This window comes from Primulina eburnea, chromosome 7, assembly GCF_022965805.1.
Source record: "Primulina eburnea isolate SZY01 chromosome 7, ASM2296580v1, whole genome shotgun sequence".
NCBI lineage: Eukaryota > Viridiplantae > Streptophyta > Magnoliopsida > Lamiales > Gesneriaceae > Primulina > Primulina eburnea.
Genome location: NC_133107.1, coordinates 30,761,767 through 30,777,827, shown reverse-complemented (window position 1 = coordinate 30,777,827; position 16,061 = coordinate 30,761,767). Strand labels below are relative to the sequence as shown.

General features: G+C 37.8%; 1 protein-coding gene across 5 annotated transcripts; it reads left to right on the top strand.

The window, feature by feature from the left end:
* Positions 1-340: 340 nt before the first annotated feature.
* Positions 341-15,798, top strand: LOC140837427 (IAA-amino acid hydrolase ILR1-like 6). 5 transcript variants are annotated; one of them, XM_073203588.1, is made up of 5 exons: positions 341-929; positions 1,210-1,335; positions 13,147-13,440; positions 13,543-13,671; positions 13,765-15,798. In XM_073203588.1, exons 1-3 carry the CDS (start codon positions 816-818, stop codon positions 13,414-13,416), a joined length of 510 nt encoding a protein of 169 aa, XP_073059689.1. In that variant the 5' UTR covers positions 341-815; the 3' UTR covers positions 13,417-13,440; positions 13,543-13,671; positions 13,765-15,798. The 5 variants fall into 5 exon arrangements, with proteins under 5 accessions (XP_073059689.1, XP_073059686.1, XP_073059688.1 ...); XM_073203585.1 differs by having other exon boundaries at positions 342-929; XM_073203587.1 differs by lacking the exons at positions 341-929; positions 1,210-1,335 and adding an exon at positions 12,473-12,775.
* The last annotated feature ends 263 nt before the right edge of the window (positions 15,799-16,061 follow it).

The following is a 16,061-nucleotide window of genomic DNA, read 5'->3' as shown; positions in this document are numbered from 1 at the left end:
TAGGAATACAAATGACTACAATATCCTCTTGTTTAATGTAGAGGAAGAAAAAAATTGAAGAGAAGACCAATGAGTGAATGATAAAGAAAAGAAATCGTTGTGAGAAGGATGAGAAATGGAGAGAACAAGAAGAAGAACCGATCCTTTCTCCCTGTTTTTTACGTTTTTTAATGTACGCTTTTTTCCCTGTTTTTTACGTTTTTTTTAAATTAATTAATTAATTTTTTAAGTGAGTGCTATTTATCAAATTTTGAATTGTAAAAAGCTAATTTTTAAATTTAAAATTTATTTAAGGTTAGTTTTCAAAGTGGCCCTTATTTAACCTCCATAGCCAGAATTTGATGATTAAAACCCTTGGCCATCTCCATTAAAATACTCCACAAATTTTCAGCCTTATTCTTTTTCTCTCCATGCACAAGAGAAAAAATATGAGGATTTCCGGTGAAAAAGACCTTCCCATTTTCGCTCTTCTTCTCCTTTCTTGCGTAATATCAGCAAAAACATAGCAAAGATCCGCCGATCACGATGCTGTTTCACGCTTAGAACACGCGCAAGCTGGCCCGATAAACCCCACTTTAAGTTCCAAGAATCTTTCAGCTTCTCTGGGGAAGAAGAAATCTTCATCCCCAGACCTTGATCGCGCCGCGAATTGCAGCGTGTGGAGCGGGGCTTGTTCCGAAGAGATCCTGAGAATCGCGAGGAAACCCTGCAACGTGAAATGGATAAAGTCGATCCGGAGGAGGATCCATGAGAACCCTGAACTTGCTTTCGAGGAAGTCGAGACCAGCCGGCTTATCCGCCGGGAACTCGACGAAATGGGAGTGCGTTACCAGTTTCCGGTGGCGAAGACCGGAATCAGCGCCTCGGTTGGCACTGGCGAGCCTCCTTTCGTTGCCATCAGGGCGGATATGGACGCTTTGCCCATTCAGGTTTCACTTTTTTTTTCCCCTTCATTATGTTTACGTTGTAATGGTCCACCAAACATAGGAATTTCACGAAAACTTGTGGATTCCCACTTTCCTTTTTGCTGTATGGTTGGCCTCTTTTGGTGGTGTTTTTTCAGTCCTTTTTGTATTGATTTTGATGATGGCTTTAAATAAGTAAAACACAAGGGGCCCATTACTGTAGTAGAAATAAATGAACATTTACTTCGGTGAGTTTGGATAGCTGAAAATCGGGGGAATTTACTTTACGTTGATGTCTTCTTAGGAAGAAGTTGAATGGGAGCACAAGAGTAAGAATGCTGGAAAGATGCACGCCTGTGGTCATGACGCGCTCGTGGCTATGCACGTGGGCGCGGCTAAGATCTTGAAGACACGGGAAAAGCACTTGAAGGTTTGCTCTTTTTTACTTTTTCATTGTCGATCATGTTGGGTAATATATCGAAACGATGTCGATCATGACGATAATATTATACAAAAAATGCAGAATAAAATAACCAATAAGAACACAAAGATTTGCGTGGTTCACCTAATATAGGCTACCAGCGACAATAGAGCTTTTACAAATCTTTATTAAAGAGGGAAAATCGCAAGTATATACAAAACACTCAGTATTTTACAATCTCAACCTGAGTATAACCGAGAACGTAATTTCTCAAACTCAATAAAAAATAACACTTATTTTTTTTCATTTGAGTTGCTCTCTTGAGCTTGAGATGCTTAGAAAACTTGGATGAGATATCTAGCAAAATGACCAAATGAGCTCTATATACGGCAAACTCTTCAAATATGAAAGCCAAATATAAAATAAAACTTTTCTAGTCACGGTTTGACCAGTAATTCAGACGTTCGCATTGGACAGCATATGTGAACATAGACACAATTTTTTTGCCTACAATTTTGGTCAAAAAGAACATGTTCAAAAGCTTTCTTACATGTTATGATATTGGCTAGATTCTTGCATTCAGGAATCTTTTCCAGCATCATGATTTCAACTTCCAGTACTGATATAATGAAATGGTATTGAACTTGTATATGATTTGTCCTAGCATGATAAACATGATCTTTTGCTAAATGAATAGCACTATGACTTTCACAATAAAAAAATTGCTATTATTAAGCTTCTGACCTAGATCCTCTAGGAAGTATCTTAGACATATCATCTACATGCTAGCTTCTGTAACTGCAACATACTGACCTTCTGAAATTTCTCTTACCTCTTACTCTAAATAAATAATACTAGAAAAAAATTTCTCCATAAAGACTGAATCAAACCAAAACATACATCCATATTTTTAAAAATCAAAATTTGATATAAAAATACATAAATCGTCAATCATAAAAAAAATATATGAGTCAGACATATGAACTCGAGCGTCTAAACTTTTGAAAACGAAAAAAAATTATCTTTAATAAAATCCTCAAAATTTTAATCAAAACTTTGATTATCATACTATTACAGAAAACGTAAGGCCTTCAGGAGTAGACTGTCATGTCCGATCCACTCAAGCGTCTGAGCCTCCCTCAATATCATCCTCACCTGTGACTATTCAAACATAGTGAGTCTAAGGACTCAGCACGTCCAAACCATACATAACGAATAATATATATACATACACATGCATCTTTAAAAAAATACTTTAAATAAAATAAGCTGGCATAAAAACTCGTGAACATATAAACATTTTCGTAACTCATTTAAGCACATAATATCATAAAGCATTTCCTCATCATAAATCATTTTAGTGAAGTTTGATTCTTTAAAGTGACTATCCCTAATACTTTATCCTTTATCCTTTATTATATGTTCGATTGATTAATCTATACACCAAGTACCTGGGGGCGGGGCGGGGCTCAGCAAGTCTCATCATTAGGCCATGGTCAAAAAGTAAGTTCGCCGACCCTTCTTAAAACGGATCTCCCCAAATTCTCTGTGTCACAGTTAATTCACATCCTTCAAAATATTTTTCTTTTCCTTTTAATTTATAAAATAACATATCCTCCAAAAATCGTAAAATAAGCATTTTCGTGAAAATCGCTCAACTGTGGCATTTATCGTAAATATATCGTAAATTCACCATAATCATTTTAAAAATCATATAACATGTATTATGACCATTCGGGACACTGCATGACATTTGAATTACCCGGGACATAAAATGATCATTTTACCCCCTGGAACATGAACTTCTCGTTTTCAATTTTTTCCTACGTTTCTTGAGTCAAGCCTATGTCAAACCATCATATCATTTTACGCCCTGGACCCCGAACTTCCCGTTTTCAACTTTTTCCTACGTTTCTTGACTCGAGCCTATGTCAAACCATCATATAACCTTATTTTTTACTTCTACTAATTTTCTTACACGTAAACTCGCACCCTTCGATTTATTCAACTTAATATCTAAACTGTAATTCTGTTTTGTAACCCGATTTAACTCAAAACTTAATAACTTTTTCCCAAACTCGAGACATGACTTTTTCGACCATAGACTACCCCCGTGAGCCACGATCCAGCCCCCATTAACCCACAGCAATCCTCTTCACTTAGCCCTAGCCAAACCGCACGTTTTTCCCATGATTTGCGTCGCGACCCAACTTTACCTCGAGCCACCTTAGACCAGCCCCTAGCTACACAAACTCCAGCCCCTTAGACACCCTCTTAGGACCCTACTAGATAGCTCACGCACCAGCTCCCACGCACAGCCCACCATGCATCGTATTTCTCCCTTTCTTTCCCCAAAACCGTGTGTCCAAGGCCCCAACCGAGCCCTCAATGCTTCCCTATCATTCTACCCTTGTTTCAAACCACACTAGGACTCTCTAGGACCATGAGTCGAACCAACTAGGGGCCTTGATCACTGCTGTACAGCCCGTAGGCAGCCTTCCCTTGCAGGTGCCAAAACCAAACCCTTACATGCAATAAACCTTAACCGAGACTCGGAACTTTCCCATCTCGTTTCAGCCATTTTCAAACCTACATGAGACTCCTTTTAGGACTTCTAAACATCATCGTCCTTCCCCTTAATGACAGCGAGTCCCTAGGAATCATAACGCGACTAAAATGTGAATTAAAAACTTCAAAACTTTAAAATAAATTATTCAAAACATTAATAAAACTTTATTATCATGTTTTCATTCAAAATTTCATAAACATACATAATATGATTTAAATTATGCAAAAAGAAAGCTTTAGAATGTGACTTTGCGTTTAAAACGTTAGAAATACGAATATCGAAGCGGCGGAACATCGGAGACGAACGAAGGATTATCTCTACCTTCTTTTTTCGAGTGATCGTTGTTGGAAGGAGTCGAGTGACCAAACACCCACCGAAAACCAACCTTGGTATGCAAAGGAGTCGAGTGATCGTTGCTGGAAGGAAGAACGAGGAAGAAAAACGAAGACCGAAGAAAAAAATTCAAAACTTCCTTGACTTATAAAGAGGAATCGGCCAATGTTCCTTCAATTCTTACGTGAATTTGTGTGTGTATTTCGGTGTGTGTAGGGCTTAGGGTTTTATTTATTTAAAAACAAAAAAAAAACAAAAAGCTTCTTAAGGACTTAATTAATGGGCTTAATTAACCCTAATTTTTAATCAATAAATTAAGCCCATTAAAATTAATAAAATAATAGGCCTCAATTTAAAAAATTTAAAAACACCTATTTCCAGAAAAATCGCTTATAAATTACATAAAATGAATTTCTCCACTAATTAATTTAAATTTGACCTTAAAGTGTTAAAATTCTTAAAATATTTAAAATAAATATTTTTTTAACTATAAATAAAAATTTAACTTTTAAATATTTAACACCTTAATCGTCTTCGATCCTCCGCCCCCGGTCAACCACCAATATTCGCCTAAATAAATCTTTAAATTATGAAATCAAGAAAATTAAACAATTAATCATTTAGTCAATCAAAATATATCATTCATGCATACAAAATCATTTAGTTAAATTAATTTAGCTATTTAATAATTTTCATGCATGCGGTTTAGGTAACCGAATTTTTGGACTTTACAGCTTCAGTGGTCAAAAGCGCAACTATTTTTTGCAACTTAGATGCTCAGCTTACTTCGTACCACCTCGTGTGAACACCATGTCGGCATCAACAAAACCTTGTAAGCTCAAATTTGACATTCTGAAGCATAAAGATAAACTAGCATTACCTTTCAAATACATGATAATCCATTTAATTGCATCCTAGTATTGTTTTCCCATATTGCTCATAAACCTGCTCACAACTCCCATTGCATGTGTTATGTCTGGCCTTATTCACATTATTGCATGCATGAGGCTTCCGACAGCAGAAGCATAAGGAATCTTGTTCATATAAGTCTGGTCTTGCTCTGTCGATAGTTATTGTGCTTTGGTTAGTTTAAAATGACTAGACAAAAGAGCACTCACATATTTAGCTTTATCCATGTTAAATCTGCTAATCACTTTTTTCATGTACTCTCCTTGAGATTACTTTAAGATTCTATTCACCCGGTCTCTTAAGATCCTCATTCCGAGGATTTTCTTTCCAGCTCTCAAATCCTTCATAGCAAATTATTTTGATAACTCTTTCTTGAGTTTATCAATCTTTTCTAGATAAGCTCATTCTATAAATATATCATCTACATAAAGATATAGAATGATAAAAGAACCATCAAACTTTTTCACAAAACAATGATCAACTTAGCGCCTCTGGGAACCATTATTAGTCATGAATCCATCAAACTTTTTGTACCACTGTTGTGGAGCTTGCTTGAGACCGAACAAGCTTTTCTGAATTTTAACATCATTTTCTCTTTTCCTCGTACTTCAAAGCCCTATGGCTGTTTAATATAAATTTCTTCATCTAGGTCACCATGATGAAACGCCGTCTTTACATCTAACTACTCCATATGTAAATCTTCTTTTACCACTAATCCGAGTACATTCCTAATAGTAGTTAACCACTGGAGAGAAAATCTCAGTGTAATCGATGTCTTCTTTTTGTTGAAAATATTTTACAATAAGTCTTGTCTTGTATTGCTTGGTACCATCATATTCTTCTTTTAACCGGTACACCCACTTGTTATATAATGTCTTTTTGTCTTGCGGCAGTTTTGCCAACTCTCACGTCTTGTTGGATGACAGTGAATTTATCTCATCTTCCACGGCTAACTCCCACTTGGTTGAATCAACATTTTTCATTGCCTCTTCATTGGTCTCCGGTTAACCTTTGTCTGTTAGAAAAATAGAGTAGAGTGCAGGGGAGTATCTTTCAGGTAGTCTAATTGTTCTCGAAGATTTCCTGAGTTCATTCACCGGAGTTTGTGTGTCATCATCTAGTGCAGTTGCTTCTTCATTTTTCTAGTTACTGCTTTCGATTCAATCACAAAAATATTTGTCAATGACACTTTATCATCTTCTTGATTTCAGGACCTTTATCTCCAGCTCAAATGCTTGACTTGTCCTTGTATAATACTTTCTCATTGAAGATTACATATATGTTCCGAATGATCTTCAGATTTTGGTCATCCCAAAAACGATAACCAAACTCATTATTTCCATAATCAATAAAGAAACGCTTCTTTGATTTTGGATCAAGCTTTTTTCTGCTAGTTGAGTCAATATGAACATAGGATAAACACCCAAACACTTTCAGGATAGAAAGGTTTACTATTTTGTCGCTCTTCAGCTATGTCATCCTGTTGAGGTGTACCAGGAATGGTTTTCTCCATCTTAATCCCGTTGTATGCACAATATTTCTTGAATTCATCATGATGCGAATCTAGTTACCCAAGAAAAGCAAACACGGACTAAACTCAGTTGTGCCCTCGATTCAATGAACAAAAGTATTTCTTTAACCTCCAATCTAATCTTTGAAAACAAGTAACGTGTATTCGCCTCTAAATAACATGGTATAGTAACGAATAACTCAAATAAACAATTGAACTCAAACAAACCTTCAAATAAGTCGTCTTAGACAATCTGAATGAAAAACAATCGACAAATATCACAAAGTATTAAACTTTGATAAGTTTAATTTGATAAAATACACAAAAGTGTGGACAAAGCCGAAGCTTTCTTGTTGAGAAAAAAACTCACAAATTCATTCAATAATGATCAATAATCTTCTGAATAATGTTTATACAACTTGTTAAATATAAAAAAAATGGTAAAAATAAAACAAAAATCACAAGTTAGGGTTTTCATTTTGAATTCTGCACTACGGCGCGCTTGAGGGGGGGGGGGGGGGGGATTTCAGGGTGCTAGGGAGCGTTGTCCTCGCACAAAAGCACGCAGGGCGGGGATTTTCATCTGTTGGGGCGTGCTTGTCATAGCCCTAGTCGCTGTGTTGGGTAAAATTCTCCGTTGAGGCAGCCCTGGCTCGGTCTGGTGTGCTAGGGCGGCTGATTCTGATAGCTGGGGTACACCTGCTTCGTCCTTCAACACTTGAATGATATTATAATGGCCCCAAACTTTATTGACATGCCATTGATAGCTCGCCATGAATCTTTGAGGAGCTTCCTTGTACTTCTTTTCAATAGTTAGCTCATAACATCCGGTCAGATTCAAATCACATCATCTTCATATTCACCACCATCATCAGATCATAAGCACTTTACCTACAAGTTTGTCTAATTATCAACCTTGGCTTTCCAATTTTTAGAAGTCCCATAAAAATCATATTTATTTTTTAAAAATAAACTCAAATTTCCAGCTCGAATCGCCGATAAATGTGACATAGTATCTTGAGCCTCCAAGGGAGCGAGAGGAGATGGTCCCCATACATCAGTATGAAGCAACTCCAACTTTGATGCTTTATGTTCTCTACCGTCTTTTGAAAAACTCACTTTTTCTGCTTCCCAAAGATACAGCTTTCACATAGCTTGTATTCAACAATATTTAATTTTGGTAGCTTCCCGTTTGATACAAGCATCTTCAATCCTTCTCACTCATTTTTCCAAGCCTACAATTCCATAGGCTTGACTTAGTTCAAGAATCCACGGCTGCTAAAGTATCTCTGTAACTGGAAGTCGTATAAAGAGTCTCGGTTTTCTTTCATCGAGCAACAATCATGGCTATTTTGTTCACTTTCCATAAACTATCACCAAAAGTTACATTATGGCCTTCGTCATCGAGCTGTTCCACTGAGATTAGATTATGTGTCAATTTAGGTACATGCCTAACTTTGTTAATTACTAAAACATATACATTTGACATCTTCATCCAGACATCACTCATACCAACTATTTCCAAAGATTTTTCATCAGCCAAGAAAACTTTTCAATAATTGCCAGCGATGTAATTATTGAATAAATCACGATTATCAGTGGCATAAAACGAATATCATGAGTACATAACCCAAGAATCAATCGGTCTTTCCATTGATAGTAATAAAGCATCATGTACCTCATCAGTAACAACATTTCCATTATTCTTTTTTGATTTTCATTTCTTTTTCAAGTGAAAATCGTATCATGAGAAATTATAAATACGTGCATATCTAAAAATCATAAGTAAAAGCTTTGCTCGATAGAGCTCTGTCATAACATATCATATTATAATTTTCTGGTAGAGATAATATTTCCAAACAAGTGGCCCATAACATAACATGAACGTCTGATCAAACTAAACCAAAATATACTGAGCGGTAGAGATCACCAGAGTCCTTGGACTGGATGTCCGTATCTATACATAATCGTAAACCGGTCGTAAGTCACCGGGTGGAGAGGTACCCGGTTGCACATTCGTCTTCCAAACCCATAAACGTGAGGTGGCCACAAGACATATCGCATATATCTAAAAAATAAACATTTTATATTTTATGCACGTAATATAATTATAACCTTGTTTTTTTCGGATGAGTTGGATCGTTTCCAGGCTTGCTGCGACCTAATTTTAACATGATACACATGCAAATAATCTTAACTTGTCAAAACTTCACATCCGAACCAAAAACGAGACCAACAACTTAATTTCCAACCATGCTCGTAACAACCCGAACCAACATTGAACCAACGTTTAGCCATGATAAAAATACACCTAACATAATAAAAAAATATCCATAAGGCTGTAATACACAAAAATTAGTGAATGGATGCCAAAATCATGAAACACTCAATCGAGAGTTACTTTGGCACATTGCATCGTAAATTCTCGTACGACCCCTAAACTCAACCAAATCACGAACGGCCAAAAACATGGCTTTCCTAACTCATTTAGGTACTGTCCAGTCCAAGGCCATAGGCTAAAAGCCAACAAAGAACTCAAACATGACCTCTGAACCGAAACCATGCTGCTGTCATAACACAGTGGCAGCAGCTGTGCTTGTTTTGATCAATTTATGAAACTAATGGCCCTTGGGCTTGAACCACCGACCAGAGCCTCTTACCAACATCCTAAGGTGTGGCTTGAACCATGGCTAAGGGCACTAGGCCAACCACAATCCAAGCAAATACCTAGGACAACACAAAGCTTCAACCGAGAGCATCAAAATTCTGTGTTGTGCGATTATTTGAATTGTTTTGCTGTCTTGTTTCGTTCCAACGGCCATATGATCGACCATGGCTCGATCTAGACACGATGAGATATTGTGTGAACCATGGCTATGGGCAAGAAGCCAACACTCAAAAACCGAAAGCTCACTCACACCCCAGAAATGAAAAATCGATGGCACCTGTTTTGTTGTTGTAAAAATTTGATAGATCCGTGAACCAAGCTTTGAAAGACTGACATGGTCACGTCCTAGACATGCTAAGGAAGTGTTCTAATCATGGTTACAGTCCCTAGAACCACCATGATCTGAACACTCACCTTAAACACCCAAATGACAAAAATCGTGGCCCAATCTGTAACTTATGGAAATGTTGCTGTCAATTCTTTAACGTAAGTGCATGGGCCTAAATCAACGAACCAACAACACCCTAACACACTCTAAATCATGCCTAAAAGCAGTCTTGAGTGCCTGGAACCGACCCAACCTCTTGAAATCAAAAGAACACACCAAACCGTGAAGCTTGAAGCAAATGGCCGAGAAGGCCTGTACAAATTTTTCTTGGAAAGTTGTTGTCCATTTCGTTTTGTTACTTGAACCATGATTATATAATGGTTTAAAAATATCTATATGAATTGATTGAAGAGAAAAGAAACAATATATACATGCCTGGAAATTTGTTTTGAAGAAAACAAACCAATACGACGAACACGGCGCGTCGGAGTCGGAGTTGGATTTTCTTTTTTGTTCTTCTGTTACTGTTTTCACGATTTTAGCAGCTGATTCCTTATGATATTTTCGAGCATATGGGTGTAGGAAATGTAGGTAATAAAGGTGAAGGTTACAAGGGGTGGTAAATGTGTCATAAAATACATTTAGATAGGAGTTACAAGTGAAGAATTTTGAATGACATTTGAATTGTTTCTTTTACACCCTTGCTGCTGAAACCTTTTTATTATTTCTTGCTGCACGTTTCAAACCAACCTCCTAGACTAGTGGTTTGAGGAGAAATGAGGTGGATTATAGTATTTGAATTTACTAAATAATTAGTGAATTAAAGGTGAGGGAATGTATACCCATAAAGGCCATTGAGGGGTGATTTGAATGGGGAGTCACTAAGCATTTGTATTTGTTTATTGGTTGACTGAAATTTGTTGATGCCATTGCATGGTATAATATTATTTAAATCTTGTATTTTAAATCCTTAAAGTTTTAAACACACATTATGTATTTTAGTGAAGTAACAAATTAAGATAAAAATATTGCATGGCATGTCTTGGTCTAAATTTAACTATTAAAATGTTTTAGGATTTAATTAAATATTGGACCTAAAAGAATTAGAATAACTTAAATCCATTTAATCTAATAATTCCTAAGAACATTCTTTATCATTAAAATAAATTATTCCTTAGCTTCCATTAAATTTAGGAATATTTTCTTATTATTAATCTTATCTCTAATCTCCAAACTCCAGTCATAATATATATATGAATTCATTTTTGTAATTTAAATAATAGCAATTATGCATGGCTTATACGTAATCTGATTTTCGGGTTCTACAACTCATGTGAGGCCCGGGGCCGAAGAGGACGGAGGGTGATCACCGGTGCCATGAGGTTGCACGGACAATGAGCGGCTCCCAACAGGCTTATAGGTAGAGGGAACATGAATGAACCGATCCCAAATCGGAATGAGAAGGATTACGAGACTGTTCAATGTGATGGATTGTACAGTTGAAGAGGGCTTAAAAGATTTGATATGTATTACTCATATCAAGAAGGTGCATATTCTTTTCGGTAGCTCATAACATAAGAACTCCAAAGTTAAGCGTGCTTGACTTGGGGCAATTTTGGGATGAGTGACCCCCTGGGAAGTTTCCTAAAGTGCGTGTGAGTGAGGACATAAACACGCTAGAAAGACCCGTCTTGATACAGTGAGGAAAGTCGTCAAATCTGGGGCGTTACAGTTGGTATCAGAGCCGACCTCTCTTAGAACGGTTTGGTTCGGGGACGAACCAAGCAGAAGCTGGTGGGCATGTGAGGCCCGGGGCCGAAGAGGGCGGGGGATGATCGCCGATGTCATGAGGTTGCACGGACAATGAGCAGCTCCTGACAGGCTTCTAGGTGGAGGGAACATGAAAGAACCGATCCCAAACCGGAATGAGAGGGATTCCGAGGCTGTTCAATGTAATGGATTGTACAGTTGAAGAGGATTTAAAAGATTTGATATGTACTACTCATATCAAGAAGGTGCATATTCTTTTAGGTAGCTTATAACATAAGAACTCCAAAGTTAAGCATGCTTGACTTGAGGTAATTTTGGGATGGGTGACTCCCTGAGAAGTTTCCTAGGGTGCGTGTGAGTGAGCACATAAAAACGCTAGAAAGACCCGTCTTGACACAGTGAGGACAGTCGTCGAATCTGAGACGTTACAGTTGGTATCAGAGCCGATCTCTCTTAAAACGGTGTGGTTCGGGGACGAACCAAGCAGAAGCTGGTGGGCATGTGAGGCCCGGGGCCGAAGAGGGCGGGGGGTGATCGTCGGCGCCATGAGGTTGCACGGACAATGAGCGGCTCCTGACAGGCTTCTAGATGGAAGGAACATGAATGAACCGATCCCACACCGGAATGAGAGGGATTCCGAAACTGTTCAATGTAATGGATTGTACAGTTGAAGAGAGCTTAAAAGATTTGATATGTACTACTCATATCAAGAAAGTGCATCTTCTTTTCGGTAGCTCATAACATAAGAACTCCAAAGTTAAGCTTGCTTTACTTGGGTAATTTTGGGATGGGTGACCCTTGGGAAGTTTCCTAGGGTGCATGTGAGTAAGGACATAAGCACGCTGAAAAGACCCGTCTTGATACATTGAGGACAGTCGTCAAATCTGAGGTGTTACATTATGAATAAAATATAATTATATATTAGATAAATAAATATATGCCAAATCTTTTGAGTAATTATTGTCCAAATCAATCTAGAATTTGAGCTAAAATTTTAAACTATTCGATCATATTCGGGATGTCAGGTAGAGCCAATAGTGTATAGTTGGTTCACACACAGCCAACAGCTGGGAAGGACCACCAACTTCAGATGCAAACCTTGACACAAGATTTATTTTTCGAGTTTCGCTCGGGATGTCTTTCTAGTTTCTATTACGAGAAAGTAGGTAAAATAATGTCCCTGATCTGCTATGAGATGAAAAAAGTATCGACAAGCCCTTCCAAAAGTTTGATTTGATTGCATGATCAATAATAGGTGGAAAAGAAAACAGCTGGCTTTCTTGAAAGATTCCTTGCTGGAACTTCCATTACTGGTCATATCCAAAATTTGGGTGGATTACGGAAATTGAGACTCAAGTTAAGGTACATAGACCACTGATATGGAGATCGGAATGCCTTTTTTGGCCTGCGTTCTTGTTCAGTTGGTGTAGTGTAAATAACCGGTCCCTAGAAATAAGGATTGTTCATAATGTCAGGCCTGTAAGTCTTTGGTAATGGTAAGAACTTTCGCTGCCGATAGACATAGATCCAGTCGACTTATTGGTGTGTACCGTCATTGTATGGTCTTGATAATTGCTGAATTTATGATGAAACGTTTAAGAGATATACATGTTTTACTGGAACTTGATAATGCCAATGCTTAAATGAGGCAAAAGCAGATTCACATACCTGGAGAAGTTAAATTTCTTGGTTCGTTCTTGTCATTATCAGAACTAAATTGATTCAACTTGCAGGGGACTGTAGTGTTGCTGTTTCAGCCGGCAGAGGAAGCTGGGAATGGAGCAAAAAGAATGATTCAAGAGGATGCTCTTAAAGATATTGAGGTCGTATTTGCAGCGCACGTTTCACATCTGCTCCCGACCTCTATCATTGGGTCAAGACCTGGCCCTTTTCTGGCAGTTGTTACCTGCGAAAAGTGCACTTCCGGGAGCTTCCATGACTCAGTCAACCCTGCCTTAGCTGCCTCAGCAGCAGTGATCAGCCTACAGGGCATTGTGTCCTAAGATATGAATCCGTTGGACTCACACGTAGGCACATACTCAACAGTTTCACATTACATCGAATCAGCTTCCATTTTCGAGAATCGTCATTTAAAATTATTTGTCAAATATTTTTATTTCCCATCTTAGGTGATCTCTGTAACTTTCTTCAAAGGAGGCGATGATCTTGATCCTATGCCAAACCGTGTTGAATTTGGTGGCACTTTGAGGGCTTTTTCTAATACAAGCTTCAACCAACTTCTTACAAGAATAGAAGAGGTAAGACATTTCATTAATAGTTATGTCTACCTCTGTTATCCCTTAACTAAGCAAACAGGATCGATCATTAAATACCTTGAACATTTTAAACAGATTATCGTAGCTCAAGCTTTGGTTTTCAGATGCTCAGCAACGGTTGACTTCTTCAAGAACTCAGACTCGATTTACCCACCTATGGTAAACGACGAGAAAATGTACACACACTTGAAGAAAGTTGTCGACGATCTAGTAGGACCCACAAATTTCCAACTTTTCGAGCAGATAATGGGGGCAGAGGACTTCTCATTCTTCTCGGAAGTGATTCCTGCAGTCTTCTTCTTCATCGGAATCAAGAAAGAATCTCTAGGATCAGTACACTCTACCTACTCGCCTCATTTTTCTATAGATGAAGACGCGCTTCCTGTAGGTGCGGCAACTCATGCTGCCGTTGCTGAGAGATATCTACTCGAGCGAGTAGTCTCACCATTATAACTAAGGAATTCACAGAACTGAAAAGGGATGCAAGTAAATAAATCTTCCTTTTTTAGTAGAAGTATTCCACACACAGAAGAATGAACATTAGTTCATCTATGTTTTAGGAGAAAATGAGAATATTCTTTCTTCCTCTTCTTGAACATACATGCTATCAAAGAGAAATCTATGGAGCAGACAACATTTTATATTTATGTTGGGAGGGAGCAACGATTGTCTCTATTCACCAGTATACTTATCTATACAACACAACAACAGAATGTGATGCTCAAATTGCTATCCAAAGACTCGAATTGTAATATCACTACTTTGAAATTGTTTTTAATACAAATAATTTGAAGTTCAACCGGCATTATAATGGAACTTAAATTCAAGATGAATGTATCTCCTATCCACACCTGCGTAGCAGAGCAAAATAAGTGAGAATAATATTTGCACCTACCCTGGGAAGACAAGTCAGCCTCCATCATCAATTTCTCCTCATCAATCATTTTAACAACACCTCCAGCCTTAATCACGGAGTGTTTACCAGAAACCTAAGTAAAATAGAACAAATATGTTAATTCAATCAATCAAATGTTAAAAATTGGTGTTCCGAGTCTTTTCCCTCCACCAAGTTAAGAGGCTCAAGTTTAAAGTTTCTTTTTTCCATTTCAAATCAGAATATAAACAGTGGCTTGTATTTATGCACAAGATTCTAAGACCATGTATGGTGGAGAAGGATGCAAAGTAGAAAATTGGTGCCCGATAGTCTCCTACTGCGGTTTTCCTCAACTAACTACATAATAAAGGTAGCAAATGCGTGTACAATTTATTACAACAGAGAAGCTCGACGTGTCATGATTTAAAATGTATCATTTTGGATTTGTCATTTGTAGGATCACTCATGTACCTCATTACCAAAAGCTAGCTGGCAGTCACGACCATTCAACAGTCCAAACTCCAATGCTATTTCTAATATGTTTTACATATATTACTGCACATGACAGTGTGGCCAATTGTTCCTTCTCAACTATGTCCATTCCAACAACTGTACCAACTTGCAACTCATATAAACTGACACACCGACCTTTAACTTTGTAACAGTCACAGCAGCCTCACACACATTCATCACTCAATACTATCTTAACAGGCATGTATTTCCTTTGTCACAGGTTCTTAGTACCAGCACCCGCCGCACATTTTGGTTGGACGAGGCCAAACACAGAAGACATCCCAATGCACCTGGTAGTGATGCTTTACTAACCCTGCAATTCCATGAATTTAGCATCGTTGAAGCCATAACCACAATCCTATAAGCTGTAATATCTCAGGTACCTGAACAATGTGTAAAAGAAATGGAGTCCAAAACCATTATGGTTTGTTTAATTCAAGAAAATAGTTCCAGCAAACTCTTGGGACTTAAATATAAAGGTGAAAGCTTGAAGCTTGGAGAAGGAATAACTTATTAGCTATTCAAGGAAATGAAGATATCGTAGCATCACATATGAATAGCTAAGGTAAAGAAATTTATCACAAATCTACTCCCCAACATGTGAAATCAAGCAAATTCGGACTCAATGATCGGAGACTTACCTAAGATGACAAAAACAAAAATCAAATTTTTCCGACCAGTCAAGACAATCAAGCGAAAAGTATCCATAGCATTGATTTTCAGACAAAAAAAATAACATCAATTACAAATAACTTACACCCCTCGCTCCATCACCGCATAGCTTCGAGCCTCGCCACGAACACGAATCCTCGGCAAAGCCCGTCTCCATCGACCGGCACCCCTTTCGCCCACCTCCACTCCGCTTTTCTATCCGCCTTCTCTTTCCACAGAGTCAATCTCCTAACCCTTTTCGCCGAAAAGCAAATCCAATCACCCCACCAAACACTTTAAACATCAATACTCTACAAGAAACACCGGTACATCT